The sequence below is a fragment of the Sardina pilchardus genome, chromosome 9 (assembly GCF_963854185.1).
Source record: "Sardina pilchardus chromosome 9, fSarPil1.1, whole genome shotgun sequence".
Lineage (NCBI taxonomy): Eukaryota > Metazoa > Chordata > Actinopteri > Clupeiformes > Clupeidae > Sardina > Sardina pilchardus.
Window position 1 is genome coordinate 9,984,749 of NC_085002.1, and position 13,339 is coordinate 9,998,087.

At 46.0% G+C, this 13,339-nt stretch overlaps 1 protein-coding gene across 2 annotated transcripts in view; it reads left to right on the plus strand.

The window, feature by feature from the left end:
• Positions 1–13,339, plus strand: part of ankrd52a (ankyrin repeat domain 52a) — a 35,082-nt gene that overhangs the window by 9,601 nt on the left and 12,142 nt on the right. The window contains exons 4-27 of one of the 2 annotated variants that reach the window (XM_062545659.1): positions 9–79; positions 409–609; positions 2,260–2,347; positions 2,530–2,774; positions 3,123–3,335; positions 4,272–4,350; positions 4,797–4,911; positions 6,252–6,334; positions 6,651–6,768; positions 7,787–7,855; positions 7,975–8,115; positions 8,466–8,525; positions 8,684–8,795; positions 9,166–9,237; positions 9,380–9,581; positions 9,757–9,844; positions 9,964–10,081; positions 10,509–10,728; positions 11,435–11,522; positions 11,632–11,715; positions 11,866–12,011; positions 12,213–12,295; positions 12,497–12,579; positions 13,034–13,125. In XM_062545659.1, the coding sequence (XP_062401643.1) occupies positions 9–79; positions 409–609; positions 2,260–2,347; positions 2,530–2,774; positions 3,123–3,335; positions 4,272–4,350; positions 4,797–4,911; positions 6,252–6,334; positions 6,651–6,768; positions 7,787–7,855; positions 7,975–8,115; positions 8,466–8,525; positions 8,684–8,795; positions 9,166–9,237; positions 9,380–9,581; positions 9,757–9,844; positions 9,964–10,081; positions 10,509–10,728; positions 11,435–11,522; positions 11,632–11,715; positions 11,866–12,011; positions 12,213–12,295; positions 12,497–12,579; positions 13,034–13,125 (2,871 nt within the window). The remainder of the gene's footprint in view (positions 1–8; positions 80–408; positions 610–2,259; positions 2,348–2,529; positions 2,775–3,122; positions 3,336–4,271; positions 4,351–4,796; positions 4,912–6,251; positions 6,335–6,650; positions 6,769–7,786; positions 7,856–7,974; positions 8,116–8,465; positions 8,526–8,683; positions 8,796–9,165; positions 9,238–9,379; positions 9,582–9,756; positions 9,845–9,963; positions 10,082–10,508; positions 10,729–11,434; positions 11,523–11,631; positions 11,716–11,865; positions 12,012–12,212; positions 12,296–12,496; positions 12,580–13,033; positions 13,126–13,339) is intronic. The other variant, XM_062545660.1, reaches the window with a different exon arrangement.

Genomic DNA, 13,339 nt, shown 5'->3' on the forward strand with positions numbered 1-13,339 from the left:
TCTCCCAGGTGCTAGTGTCAACGCAAAGGACCAAGGCTGGCTGACCCCTCTGCACCGGGCATCTGCCGCCAGAAATGAAGTAAGTGTCACCAGTACCTTCAGGGAACAGGAGCAGTACAAAATTACAAATGATTGTTTTCCACACATTGAGAAGTACAGAACTTTGGGTGAAAGTCTTGAGAACCATGAGTCTTGTTTATACTAATTAATGCGTAAAAAAGTCAATAATGCACAATGAATCAACAGTCAAATTCCCAACAAAAAATACACAAGTGGAGGTCTATAGAATTTAGTTTTAGTTTTAGGTTTAGAATTCCTATGAAAAGATCAAACACTCTGAGTGTTCTATATTATGTCTTTGTTTGAGTGTGTTGCCAAGCAAGTCTCTCTTGTGCCTCCATTTCCCAGAGGGCCGTGGGGGTGCTGCTGCGGCAGGGAGCAGAAGTGAATGCACGGGACAAGCTGTGGCAGACACCACTGCATGTGGCGGCTGCCAACAAGGCCACGCGCTGCGCCGAGATGCTGCTGCCGCAGCTCAGCAGCTTGAACGTGGCCGACCGCTCCGGACGCACCGCCCTGCACCACGCCGTACACAGTGGACACTCTGAGGTCAGACAACAGCACGTGACCCGTAACGCTCTGCCCACATAAAAGTAGTGTTTTTTACAGGCCTTCGAGTTCCCGAGCACTGTGCCAGAATCCAGCGGTGGACTAGGCCTTGTAGGATTTGAAAATAGATCATTATACATATATGACTTTGATCATTTCTGATAACGTCAGGCACAGCTGTTTTCCTTGTTATTTGTTTTTCTTTGCTCTGTTTTCATGGAACTTTTGTTTATTTATGGTAGCTCTTTATGTTGTTGCACCAGCACCCTTTATTGCTAAAATCGTCTATGATGAAATTGATCATTATACACCACAACCTGTGCAATTATGCTAACTTTATAATGCATTCTACAACAGCAGTGCGCATTGGTAGCTTTAAAGTTAATGTTAATTATACGAGTCTACCATTAAAGTGTTCTTGGTGTTCTCAGATGATCCACGAGGATCATAGGTTAACAATCAATTCACAAAATGTGTTTTTACGAAACAATTTAGGGATTCCACCAGTCTGATACCGACACTGATGGGAGTCTGATTCTGGCTCAAACAGCTGTGTACAGCTTAAGGTGCTGTGTCCACCAAACGCGTTTTTTGCGCCGACGGCGACAATTTTCAATATAAAGTCTATGTAGCTCAGCGTTCACAGCGCTGAGCGCCCTCGGTGGAAAAAAGCTCTCAGCGCTGACCGTTTTTTACCGCAGCGCTCAGAGCGCTCAAGTTGAAATCTGTTCAACTTTTAGAACAGCGCCGGGCTCGTCAATGTCACTTCTCGTTATAAACCGTCTCTGGTTTTAGTAACTTAGCAACAATAAACACTTATCGAAGCGCCGAGAAAAGGAGGTTGAGGGCGCTCTGGCTGTAAAAAACGCGTTTGGTGGACACAGCACCTAAAGCAATTCCATGTTGTTTAGCGCATATCTTTATGTGCACACACTACCTGTGTCAGCAGTGTGCCGTAGACTCTAGCATAGCATTAGGTCAAGGAGCTTAAAACAAAGGGTCAGCAGTTAAGAGGTATTTCACACTCGCGGCGCCAAGTTCCACGGCTACTTCTGCAAAGGCAATGTTCGGAGGGGTGTTAAATGCTCATTATATGCTGTAACTGGATTGCTACTCGGTATTGGTTGATGCCAAAAGCCCAGCTATCGATATCAAGACCGAAAAAGTGAGATAGGTGCATCACTTCTGATTCTTGGATGTAACCTTGCCTCCAGATTCCAGAACTTTTAGGTTTTGTGCAGTGTGTTGGATTTTGAATCCATAGCCTATAACGTGAACACATCTACCACTTTCCCAACCTTTCCTTTTTGCTGATCTTCTCTACATAAGGCCAGACATAATACAAGGCCACAAAGCAAGAACTGAGTGAAGTATATTTTGTGGTTTATCTTGAACTCGTTTTTGTAGTGGTGGCTGTTTTACAAAAAGGCAGTGGACACATTTGCTCTCTGTCGATGTCAGAACTTTGGCCAGACCACATATGACTATGAGCCTAGCCACAGTGTTTTACTCCGTTACTTTTGCTTTCAGTATTGTAGTCTCTTTCCTTATTGCCTCTCTACAGCAAAATTGCCATAGCTTTTCCATTGCAAAATGTGAACAACATCAGTGTATCATGGTAATGAATGCCATGTGCTTTGTTTTGGTTAGATGGTGAATTTGCTCCTGAACCACGGGGCCAATCTGAGTGCCAGTGACAAGAAGGAGCGTCAGGCCGTCCACTGGGCCGCCTACCTGGGTGAGTTGGCCAACACGCTGCCCTCTGCCACATGGCATAGTCAGTGTGGTGTGTTTGTGGCGCTGCGATCGTGTCCGCTCCATTGAGGGATCCGTTCAATTGAATATGTCGGCCAACACATACGGAACGGTCCATCGCTTTGGAATTTGAAACTAATACTTTCCATGTCCTCATCCATCCAGGGCATCTGGAGGTTGTCAAGCTGCTGGTGTCTCGTAGCGCCGATGTTGCTTGCCGGGACAAGCGGGGCTACACCCCTCTGCATGCGGCGTCGGCCAGCGGACACATCGACGTGGTCAAGTACCTGCTGCGGCTCGGGGCAGAGGTAGGACACAAGCGGTCCTCCTTATCACGGTCTTCATCCTCACCCTCCTGTTCCCACATAGTGTCAAAGATCAAATCATTTCTGCTGGACGTCTCTGTTGCGGTTTGTACTCTGCACTGCAGTTGATTGAGCTGGGCTCTTGCAGTGAAATTGTGGCATGAATAATGATGCAGCAAACTACACTAGAGTGGATAGCTTGCTCAGAACACATCTGTACAGCCCAATAGCATGTACATGCTCACACTTGTGATTCGTACACGGTATCTTGTACATTAGTTTAAATTAAATACATATATGATAACTGTACATTTCTTGACTGAATAATCAGTGATCTCATGCAATTTTTTCAGATGGAGATTGTTAATTGTTAACTATGTTTCCCATCTTTCACTGCTGTGTGCCACACTCTCTCCTTTCTGACGGTCTCTCCTCTTTTGCTCTCTGTGGCAGATTGACGAGCCAAACACCTTTGGCAACACAGCACTGCACATGGCATGCTACACGGGTCAGGAGGCGGTGGCCAACGAGCTGGTGAACCGCGGCGCCAACGTCAACCAGCCCAACCACCGTGGCTGCACGCCCCTGCACCTTGCTGCCGTCTCGACCAATGGGGCATTGTGCCTCGAGCTGCTCGTCAACAACGGAGCCGACGTCAACATGCAGGTCAGTTGCCTTTCGTGCAGCCAAACAATTGAATAATATGAATGAAGCAATATTAGTCAAAGCCAGAATGGTCTCCCTGTTTTTTTTTTCTTTTGTATGTTTTTTTGCGGATATATCTCCCAGCAACACAAGCCGCAACACCCATTACTGATTAAAATTCTACATCTGTGTCCCGCAAATCTACGGCAAAGACCGTTTCTGTGTGAATCTTAATATTTTTCTTTGTACCTCTTCATAACTGGTTTACTTCTCAATCTAAATAGTAATCGCTACCTGGCTTATTGCTATAATCCAATTGCCTGTTTATTTTTCAGTGTTTTGCCATAGTTCCAGGGATGTATATGTATCCCTGTGCATGCAAATCTCTGTTAAAAGAATAATTAGCATCGATTAGGTCTTTTGACTGGTGCTAGTGGTTGAAAACTTGCCTACACATACATAAATAGCCTCATAAATAGTTTGCATAAGTAGCCTGTGTGTTTTCTGTCTCTGATAAGAGCAAGGAAGCATAGCAATATAACTATCTTAAGTGAACAAACTTGTTTCTGAGCTGGGAACAAAGAAATGCAGTTGAGGGTGGTGAGAGTGCTTGCAATTACAGTAGCATGTGGATAGAATAAAATGGTCAAACATTACTATAATATAATTTTATCACGATTTTTTCGCGGACAGTAAAATGGTTATTGTGACTGGCCTAGTGCTGGTTAGCATCAGCTCCTACCAAGAACAGAGAGGTCATTGGGCAAGGGTATTTGTGTGTTCAGAGACAGAAGTGTTAAACTGAAGTCCTCTTAAGGAGCCTTGAAAAGGTGTTTTCTCTCGCGAATGGTGTGGGAACCTGATGTTTTTGATTGCCTTCCGTGCAGGCCGATTTTGCCATGTGAATAACAAGTGTGTTGTGAACAAGTCCACTCTTTTTCTGCTGTTCTTTCTTAGAGCAAAGAAGGGAAGAGCCCCTTGCACATGGCTGCCATCCATGGGCGATTCACACGCTCCCAGATCCTTATTCAAAATGGTAAGATAATGCAGCCACACAATCTTGAGCTTATTGAGCAATTCATGACCAGCAATCTCTGGTCCCATTTTACAACGGCGCTGCCAATACATCATTACACTAACCAGACAAATTGCAAATTAGTGTGCACGTTTCTGGCATATGGGCCAAAATATAACATTTATTTCCATTAATTAATTGATCCTGAAGTCATACACGGTATTATGTCTCCACATCATAATTAGACTCTGACGACTGGTTTCTTGTACATGGATTAAAACCTATTTCTAGAATGAAACTATCCATCAAATATCCATTTTAAAAACCTTTCACTTCCGGACTAGGCTAAATCCATGTATGAGAAACTGACCGCATGAGTTGTAGACGGCTCTTCAAATGCCTGCGTATTTGTTTCTCTGTCTACTCACACCGCTCCTCTCCTCTCCTCTCCTCTTCTCCTGGTGCAGGTGGGGAGATAGACTGTGTGGACAAATATGGCAATACTCCTCTTCATGTAGCTGCTAAGCATGGCCACGAGCTCCTCATCAGCACTCTCATGACCAACGGGGCTGACACGGCCAGGTGAGTGTGTGTGTGTGTGTGTGTGTGTGTGTGTGTGTGTGTGTGTGTGTGTGTGTGTGTGTGTGTGTGTCTTGCGTGCTTGCTTGTGGACCTAATATGGTAGCAGTGCGGACAGTGCTAACGGTAGTCACCTGACCGAATGACGAGGCAGATTTCAGTGGCCCGAGCCATTTAGTTGGGAAAAAAACCTCCCTTTGATGTCCTTGACATTGCATGCAAGAGAGGCGTCATCCCATGTCATGTGCCATCTCTGTCTCTAGCTGTGATAGCACCAGAGCCTACAGTTGGCTATCATGAACACTTAAGGTTGCCTAAAGTAGCAATGGGATGCACCGTGTAGATTGTGTTTGACAAGTTGTGTGACCTTATGCCACGTTAGAACAATACCGAACTTGTCTAGAAAAGTATAAATCTATCACTACTATCCACATACAGTATACATACCGTATACTGTATACAAACATCATAAGCTGCCCAGTTTAGACTAAAAGCTAACTTGCCTCTAGTGGAAATGTTGTCCGCAGTGTGAACACTTTTCTTTTGCATTTTCACAGTGAGTATCAAACTGTGTAATAACTAGTGAAGTGCGTTTATGTTTTATTCACATGAGGCCCATGTAGCATCACAAACATGAAGATCACACTAAAAGTAGTACATACTTTGCATAAAGATATTCCCTTAGCAGTCAGAGACCACTACAGGCAACAGAAGCATCACTATATATGCTGTGGTTAATTAACCTGTTCTGTCAGGAGGTAGCCTGCAGGCAAACACTGTTAAACAGCCTGAAGCTTATAGGTCAATATGTTTTGGCTGTGATCCAAAACATTCCTACACTGGGGTGTGTAGCATGATTTAAAAACATCAAAGGCCTTTAGGAACACATGAGGTAAACTTGAAAGCAGAGGAAGGCATCTGTCTGATTACTTGTGCTTGCCCATGAGCTGGCATTGTGTACAGGAAGCCATTTTAATAGTTAAACTTAAGTTATGGCAAGCCCCCAGGTAAAACAGCAATTTCAAGTAGACTACATACAATTATTCCTAGGAACAATGCAACTATCTATTAAACAGAACAATTTAATGTTGTCAACTTATGGTTTGAGCAATCACATTTTTAAGTATCAGGCACTGTAAAAGTATCAATATAGCATCGGTATCGGATAAAGCCAAAACGACACCCAACGCTTACATGCGTATAGTGTGCGTCACTGCGTCTGTTAGTAATAGAGAGAGAATGAGCGGATGGCAATCAGTTGTCTACCCACATCAATAGATAGCCGGTATTGAATGTGTACACTGTGTGCTTCCTTGTTCATGTGTCTTCCTCTGGGCCTGCAGGCAAGGGATCCATGGTATGTTTCCTCTACACCTGGCTGTGCTCTACGGGTTCTCAGACTGTTGTCGAAAGTTACTTTCCTCAGGTGAGACACGTCATTACAGAAATAGATGCTCTCTAGAATGCATCTGATTTGTGTTCAAGAATATTTGCAATTGTCGAGTGTTTTCTTCACAGGAATGTTTATTGTTGTAAAATTGTTGTTAGAATTGAAATGTTTTTATCCATGTTGTAAGTCGCTGTGGTTAAAAAGCGTCAGCGGAATAGTGTGTAAATGTAAAAGAAACAGAACCGAAACAGAAACCAGTTTGTGGAATGTGTGCGTTCTCTGACCATTAAGGAATTGCTCTGGATCTCTTGGTGATCTCATTTTTAACATTGTCATATATCCTGTTCCTCAGGTCAACTGTACAGCATTGTGTCGTCGCTGAGTAACGAGCATGTGCTGTCAGCGGGGTTCGATATAAACACCCCAGACAGCCTGGGGAGGACCTGCCTACACGCTGCTGCGTCTGGGGGGTAAGGAGACTTCACCGCCTTCTGCCCCAGAGCTCATCCTCGCGGTCACATGGGAGAGGAGGGAGAGAGGCTAGAAAGAAACAAGCAATTTCCATTCATCGCCAATTCGAATTGGAAAATGAAGTCAAATGCTTTGTTACTTGTCGATTGGCAGCTACAAGGGTTACAGCTACAGGTTTATTTTATGCCAATACTAAGCAATGTGACCCGCTGACTGTACCATTTAGAGATGGCAGTGCGAGATGCATTGCTAAGACAAATGAGCGGCCGTGTCTAACCTGCTTGTTTTGTTCTGGTAACTTGGTAACCACAAGCTACAGTAGGAGCTATGTCACCCTCCCGTGTTGCTCATGTGACCATAGGACGTGCCTACAAGCTGCTAAGCCTGGGGGGTAAAGTAAGCCCCACTCCTCACTTGTCTTGGGTATTTTTGTCCCAGAGCATAACATACTTACCCCAGCGTTCACACCTCACCCCTGACCTTATACCCCCTTTAACCCCCCCCCCCCTCCCCTCTTCGAGCAGGAGCCATTAGCAGGCTGCCCCAGTGTGTGCACATTCTACCTAAACTCAAAAATATGGATGGAATTTTGTGTGGAATTTGGATTATCCACCACAAATTGTGTGGAATTTTGGATTATCCACTTCAAATCAGATTTTAATCTCACAAAGCCAGTTCGCTTAAACTTTGAGAATCTGTTACTTTAGCTGTCTACTCATGTCACCCTGCTACATCTGAGTCTGCAACTGATCTTTTCCGCAACTAAAAATATATTGGCTTGTTGCAAAGAAAGAAATGGCTGTTTCATAGTGTTTCAATTGTTAGTTACGTCAAAATAAAAGATTTTGGAAAGTCAGTCTGTTAGTCTTAAACCCGCATCATGCCATGTTTGTATGATTTTTAAAAATGGTTATGCATATATGCGTAGGCCTGAATCAGAAATCATATCTGATGCTCTCTAGAATGCATCTGATTTGTGTTCTAGAATATTTGAAATGATGCGCCTTCTCTTCACAGGAATGTTGAATGTCTTAATTTGCTGTTGAGCAGTGGTGCTGACTTGAGTAAAAAGGACAAATTGGGAAGGTAAGATCCAATCCTATTTGATTTCCTGCAATAAAGATGTTCACACTGATCCCTGCATTGCCGGTACACCCAGTCATCTCCTTCCTCTCCACCACCCCCACCCCCACCCCCTCCCCCAGGACTCCTTTGCACTATGCGGCTGCTAATGGCAACTACCAGTGTGTGGTGGCGCTAGTGAGTGCAGGGGCAGAGGTCAATGAGCTGGACCTGAAAGGCTGTGGCCCTTTGCACTTTGCTGCTGCATCCCAGACCTTCCGCAGGTACGCACTTAGTCAGACGTCGTCACTTTTGACTTCCTGCACACACACACTCTTCGACGGGGATTTTTGACCAATGTGTCTTCGGCCCACTGGTGGTCCATGAAGGCATTGCAGGTGCTCCCTGACCATGCATTGGATAATGTAGTCTTCACTTGTGTCATGATGAAGTCACTGAGAGTGTTGTTATATGAACCAGAGCTCGAACTCCGTATATTGATCATTTATCATTTTTGAGCGTTGAAAAATGTATTCAAGAGAAAGTATAATTGGTGTGTGCGTGCATGCGTGTGTGCACACCTTACTGTTAAAAGCTCTACAGCTTTCCTTGATGAATGTGTTCTGAATTTCAGAGTGGACCGTCATTACTCTGCTGAGAACCAGACTGAAGAGAGGGATAAAGAAGGCCTGCTGTGAGTGTCCCCTTTAGGAAGTAGAACAAGCATAGTTATTCAGGAGATAATTTCTAAGCCTAACCCTAGCCTAGTGGCTCATGTGTACGTTTTTATCTCTGAGTGTCAGCGTGGAGTGTAGTATGAGCTAATGTTCTGTTCTGTGCTATGCTGTGCAGGTGTCTTGAGTACCTGCTAGACAATGGGGCTGACCCATCCCTGCGCAACAGCAGAGGCTACAGCCCAGTCCACTATGCAGCTGCCTATGGAAACAAGCAGAATCTGGAGTTGGTGAGTGAGCAAAAGCACACACACACACACACACACACACACACACACACACACACACACACACACACACACACACACACACACACACACACACACACACACACACACACACACACACACACACACACACACACACACACACACACACACACACACACACACACACACACACACACAGCCACACATGGACACACACAGACGAGAAACCGCAAGTTGAAATCAGTAAAATGCTTCCAATGTCAGTGCCATTCACTATGCTGCAGAATGATGCCCATCACCACACCATCCACTAGCCTGTCTGTTGTTGCCATTAAACCCATCAAGTGGACACATTTTCAGACTGACCTCTGTTTTTGATTCCCTCCCTCAGCTGTTAGAGATGTCTTTCAACTGTTTGGGAGATGTGGAGAGTAGTGTCCCTGTCAGCCCTTTGCACTTATCTGTGAGTGTGAACTTCCATTCACATTCTATCTAGTTTGTCTAGATCTGGTTTTGGTAGTCAAACCAATAACGTCCATTGGGAACGCAGAAGACCCGGTAAGTCCTGGATCTTAACGCCTGTGTGTGTGTCCTTGGTCCTGCAGGCGTATTATGGTCACTGTGAAGCCCTGTGGGTTCTGGCTGAGACGCTGGTGAGTCTGGACGTGCGGGACACCATGGGGCGCTCGGCGCTCTACCTGGCGGCCCTCAGGGGCCACGCAGCCTGCCTGGAGGTGCTGCTGGCCCACGGGGCCTCCAGCCTGCTCAAGGACCGCGGACGCAAGTGGACCCCACTGCACGTGGCAGGTGTGTGTGTGTGTGTGTCTGTCTGTCTGTGTCTGTTTGTGTGTGTGTGTGTGTGTATGTTCTTTCAGTGCTATTTCCTGCTTGAGTTGAAATATATGAGCAATCGCTCACAAACGAGACCATACGGTAACCAGTAATAGGTATTTGATCTGACCTGTGCTCTGTTTGTCCTCAGCGGTCAACGGTCACTCTGACTGCCTACTGATGCTGGTCAACCGCGCCAACTCCGCTGACATCATCGACGTCACAGATGCGAAGGGGCAGTAAGTGCTTCTCTTCCTTTGTGGATTTACACAGTCGGGCTCAGTGGCCCGGAGTACTCTGTTGTTGTTGTCGTTGTTGTTGTTGGTGATTGCCTAAAATGGCATGTTTGTGCGTGTAGGACACCTCTGATGTTGGCGGCGCTGGGCTGTCACACTGATTCCGTGCACCTGCTGCTGGAGAGAGGAGCCAATCCTGACATCGGCGACAAGTGGAGTCGCACCGCATTGCACCGAGCCGTAAGTGTTTGTGTGTGTGTGTGTGTGTGTGTGTGTGTGCATGTGTGTTAACATCTCAATACTTGAATGTGTTTCAGGGTCCTGTCCTCTAATATTCTTGAAACTGAATGAAGACAGTCAGTGTTTTATTATGTTTTTGAAGAGATTGATTTGACATTAACTTATGTGGTGGGGTGACATTTGAGGTATATGTGGAATGTCTTACTTCCTTGTAGCCTTGGAAACCAAACGTATGCGTGTGTGTGTTGAATAAGGATGCCAAAAACACAAAACTCTCATTTCCTAAATGTCAGTGGACATTACATGGAAAGACATCTATTACTACACAAAAACACATGAATGTGGATGTAGCCTGAACTGTATGCGGCTTTGGCTTTACGGCTTTGGCGGACATCTACTGACGCGCACTTCCCCCCCTCTCCACCAGGCGGCGGTGGGCGCTGAGGAGTGTGTGTGTGCACTGCTGGAGCACGGCGCGCTGGCGCTGTGCCGTGACGTGCGGGGCCGCACCCCGCTGCACCTGGCGGCCGCCCGTGGCCACCGCGAGCTGCTGGGCCTCATGATGGCCGCCGCGGTGCACGGCGACCCGCTCGACTCCATGCTGGACTACAGCGGCTACACGCCCTCCCACTGGGCAGCCTACCACGGTGAGCGCGCCCAGCCAACAGCTGCCATGGCAGTAACGCCATTTTAAAAAAACAATTATTAAATGTTAATTAAATGTCTTTAAGTTTATGGAAACTTATGTTGCTGTAACGGCACACTCAAAAAATGTTAATAACAATACAATACGGTATTACACAGAAACACATATAGAACACAAGGAGGGGGGAGCGAGGGAGGGATGGATGGAGGGAGGGAGGGAGCGAGAGCGAAAGAGAGAGACTGGATAAAAAAAATAACAAAAGGTCCTTTTATCTGTCAGTACACAACATGTGTGTGTTGTATATGCCTACTCCTCAGACTCCTCCATCAGTGTATGCTCCCACACTCACACAGCACATCCTACATGCCCACACACTGGCCTGCCTGCCACGGTAAGCACACAAAACACACAAGGTGTACAATAGGGGTGACCAGAAAAGGCACGCATGCGCGGCATCATTTGCACATGCACTCACTCACTCGTGTGTGCACATGCGCTCACACTCACACAACACATTCTACAAGCCTGTGACTAATGAGTGAGTCTGGTCATCACAGAAAAACATAACCCTGATTTAATGAGCTCTTTATGCTTGAACAGAACACTGGAATACTGACTAAATAGTTGTTATTGGCCCCTTTTTTGTAGCTATCTGCCCTGTCATTGAATATTTGCTTTGTTTGGTCTCTGTTTGTGTCTGTGTTTAGGGCATGAGGACTGTTTGGAAGTTTTACTTGAACACAAACCGTTTAGTATCCAGGAGGGAAACCCCTTCAGCCCTTTGCACTGTGCTCTGTGAGTATCCCCACCACCATGACCTCCACAGTGACCTTGATATCAACATTTAGTGTGTGTGTGTGTGTGTGTCTATGATGATGCTGACCATGTCGCTTGTCCCCATCAGAATCAATGGCCATGATGGTGCTGCTGAACTGCTGGTGGAGACCTTGGGAACACAGCTGGTTAACATTAGAGACGCTAAAGGAAGGTGAGGGCGCTGAACAAGGACATGCTGTGTCTCAGTAGACAAAACTCAGTAAAAAAGCATTTCAAATGTACAGCTCTTCTGGTTGTACTGTCACCTTTGAACCTTGACCCAGTGTGTGACCTAACCTGTCGCCTGTCCCCGTGTGCGTAGAACTCCGTTGCATGCCGCGGCTCATGCCGAGAGTGTTGCCGGGCTACAGCTGGTCCTGGTGCAGGGGCCAGAGGTCAACGCCGTTGATCACGCCGGACACTCGCCCCTCATGGTTGCCGCCGATAATGGACACACTTCCCACGTTGGTGCGTTGTCTTCTGGATAGAACTATGTTGTGTACCCTTTCCGTCCGTGTTCAAATGGATTTAAATGATATTAAAGTTCAAATTCATCTATATTGCACATTGGTTTTAGTCGGTGGGCTTTACTACATAGACATAAAGTAACAATACAGTAAAGGTATGTGTTGTAAGGCTTCTGTTTCTCTGCTCTCGTATACCCTACAGAGATCCTGCTGCACCAGGCCAAAGCAGACCTCACGCTGCTGGACGTCAACAACAACACTGCGCTTCACCTGGCCTGCAGCAAGGTGTGTGTGAGTGTGTGTGTGTGTGTGTGTGTGTGTGTGTGTGTGTGTGTGTGTGTGCGCGCGTGCGGATATCGAGAGAGAGGGAGAAAGCTAGTGTGCATGCTTATTTATACAGACACACACTGAAATGATCTGCATCAGAAGAGCAGTGTCTGTATGAGTTGTTTCTCTGCTTACACGGAGTGTGTGTGTTTCCTCCAGGGCCATGAGATGTGTGCCCTCCTGATCCTGGCTGAGATAGACGACCCCTCCCTCATCAACGCCACCAACAGCGCACTACAAATGTGAGTCTTCTTTCTCTTCTGTCCTTTATTGTGAGAGGAAGCGCAGTCAATGTCAAGTCAGAACGCTTGGTCTTGCACCTCACATGGTCATATTTGGCAAAACTCTTACATCTAGGAGGATTTTGGATGTCTTTAGGAGATCTGCTTGATTTGCCACAGCCAAATTGGCACACCAGAATGTTTACAGAACATTGATTGAAAGTAATGTGTGGTTGTTTGACTGTTCGGTTTCTAATTTGCTAACTAATCCTTGTAGTAGAGTAAGTGTACGAGCGGTGCGCTCTGTCATAATCCTATATGAAGTCATTCATCCCTCTTCATATTACTTGCTCCATTGCTAACTAGCCCATTAATTAAGACATACATGTCTCTGCACATACCGGTAGTCGTGTTGTGTATCTAATCAGCCACCATCCTTCAGTGTTGCTAACCAGCCTTGTACCACTTCTTGCAGGCCCCTCCATATAGCTGCTCGCAATGGCCTGGCCACAGTGGTGGAGGTGCTTCTGAGTCGTGGAGCCACAGTGTTGGCAGTGGATGAAGAGGGTAAGGCCAGTCGGATCACAGTGCCTAGGCTATAATCAAACTGGTTAGAACTAAATAGTTTTCGCACTAGACAATCTAATTCAACCCAACCAATCTTTTGAAAGTGTTGTTTACAGAAGCATTCACATGGTACTTGACTGGTAGATTAATTGTGTGTGTGTGTGTGTGTGTGTGTGTGTGTGTGCTTGTTTGTTTGTTTGTTTGTTTTTCTTTG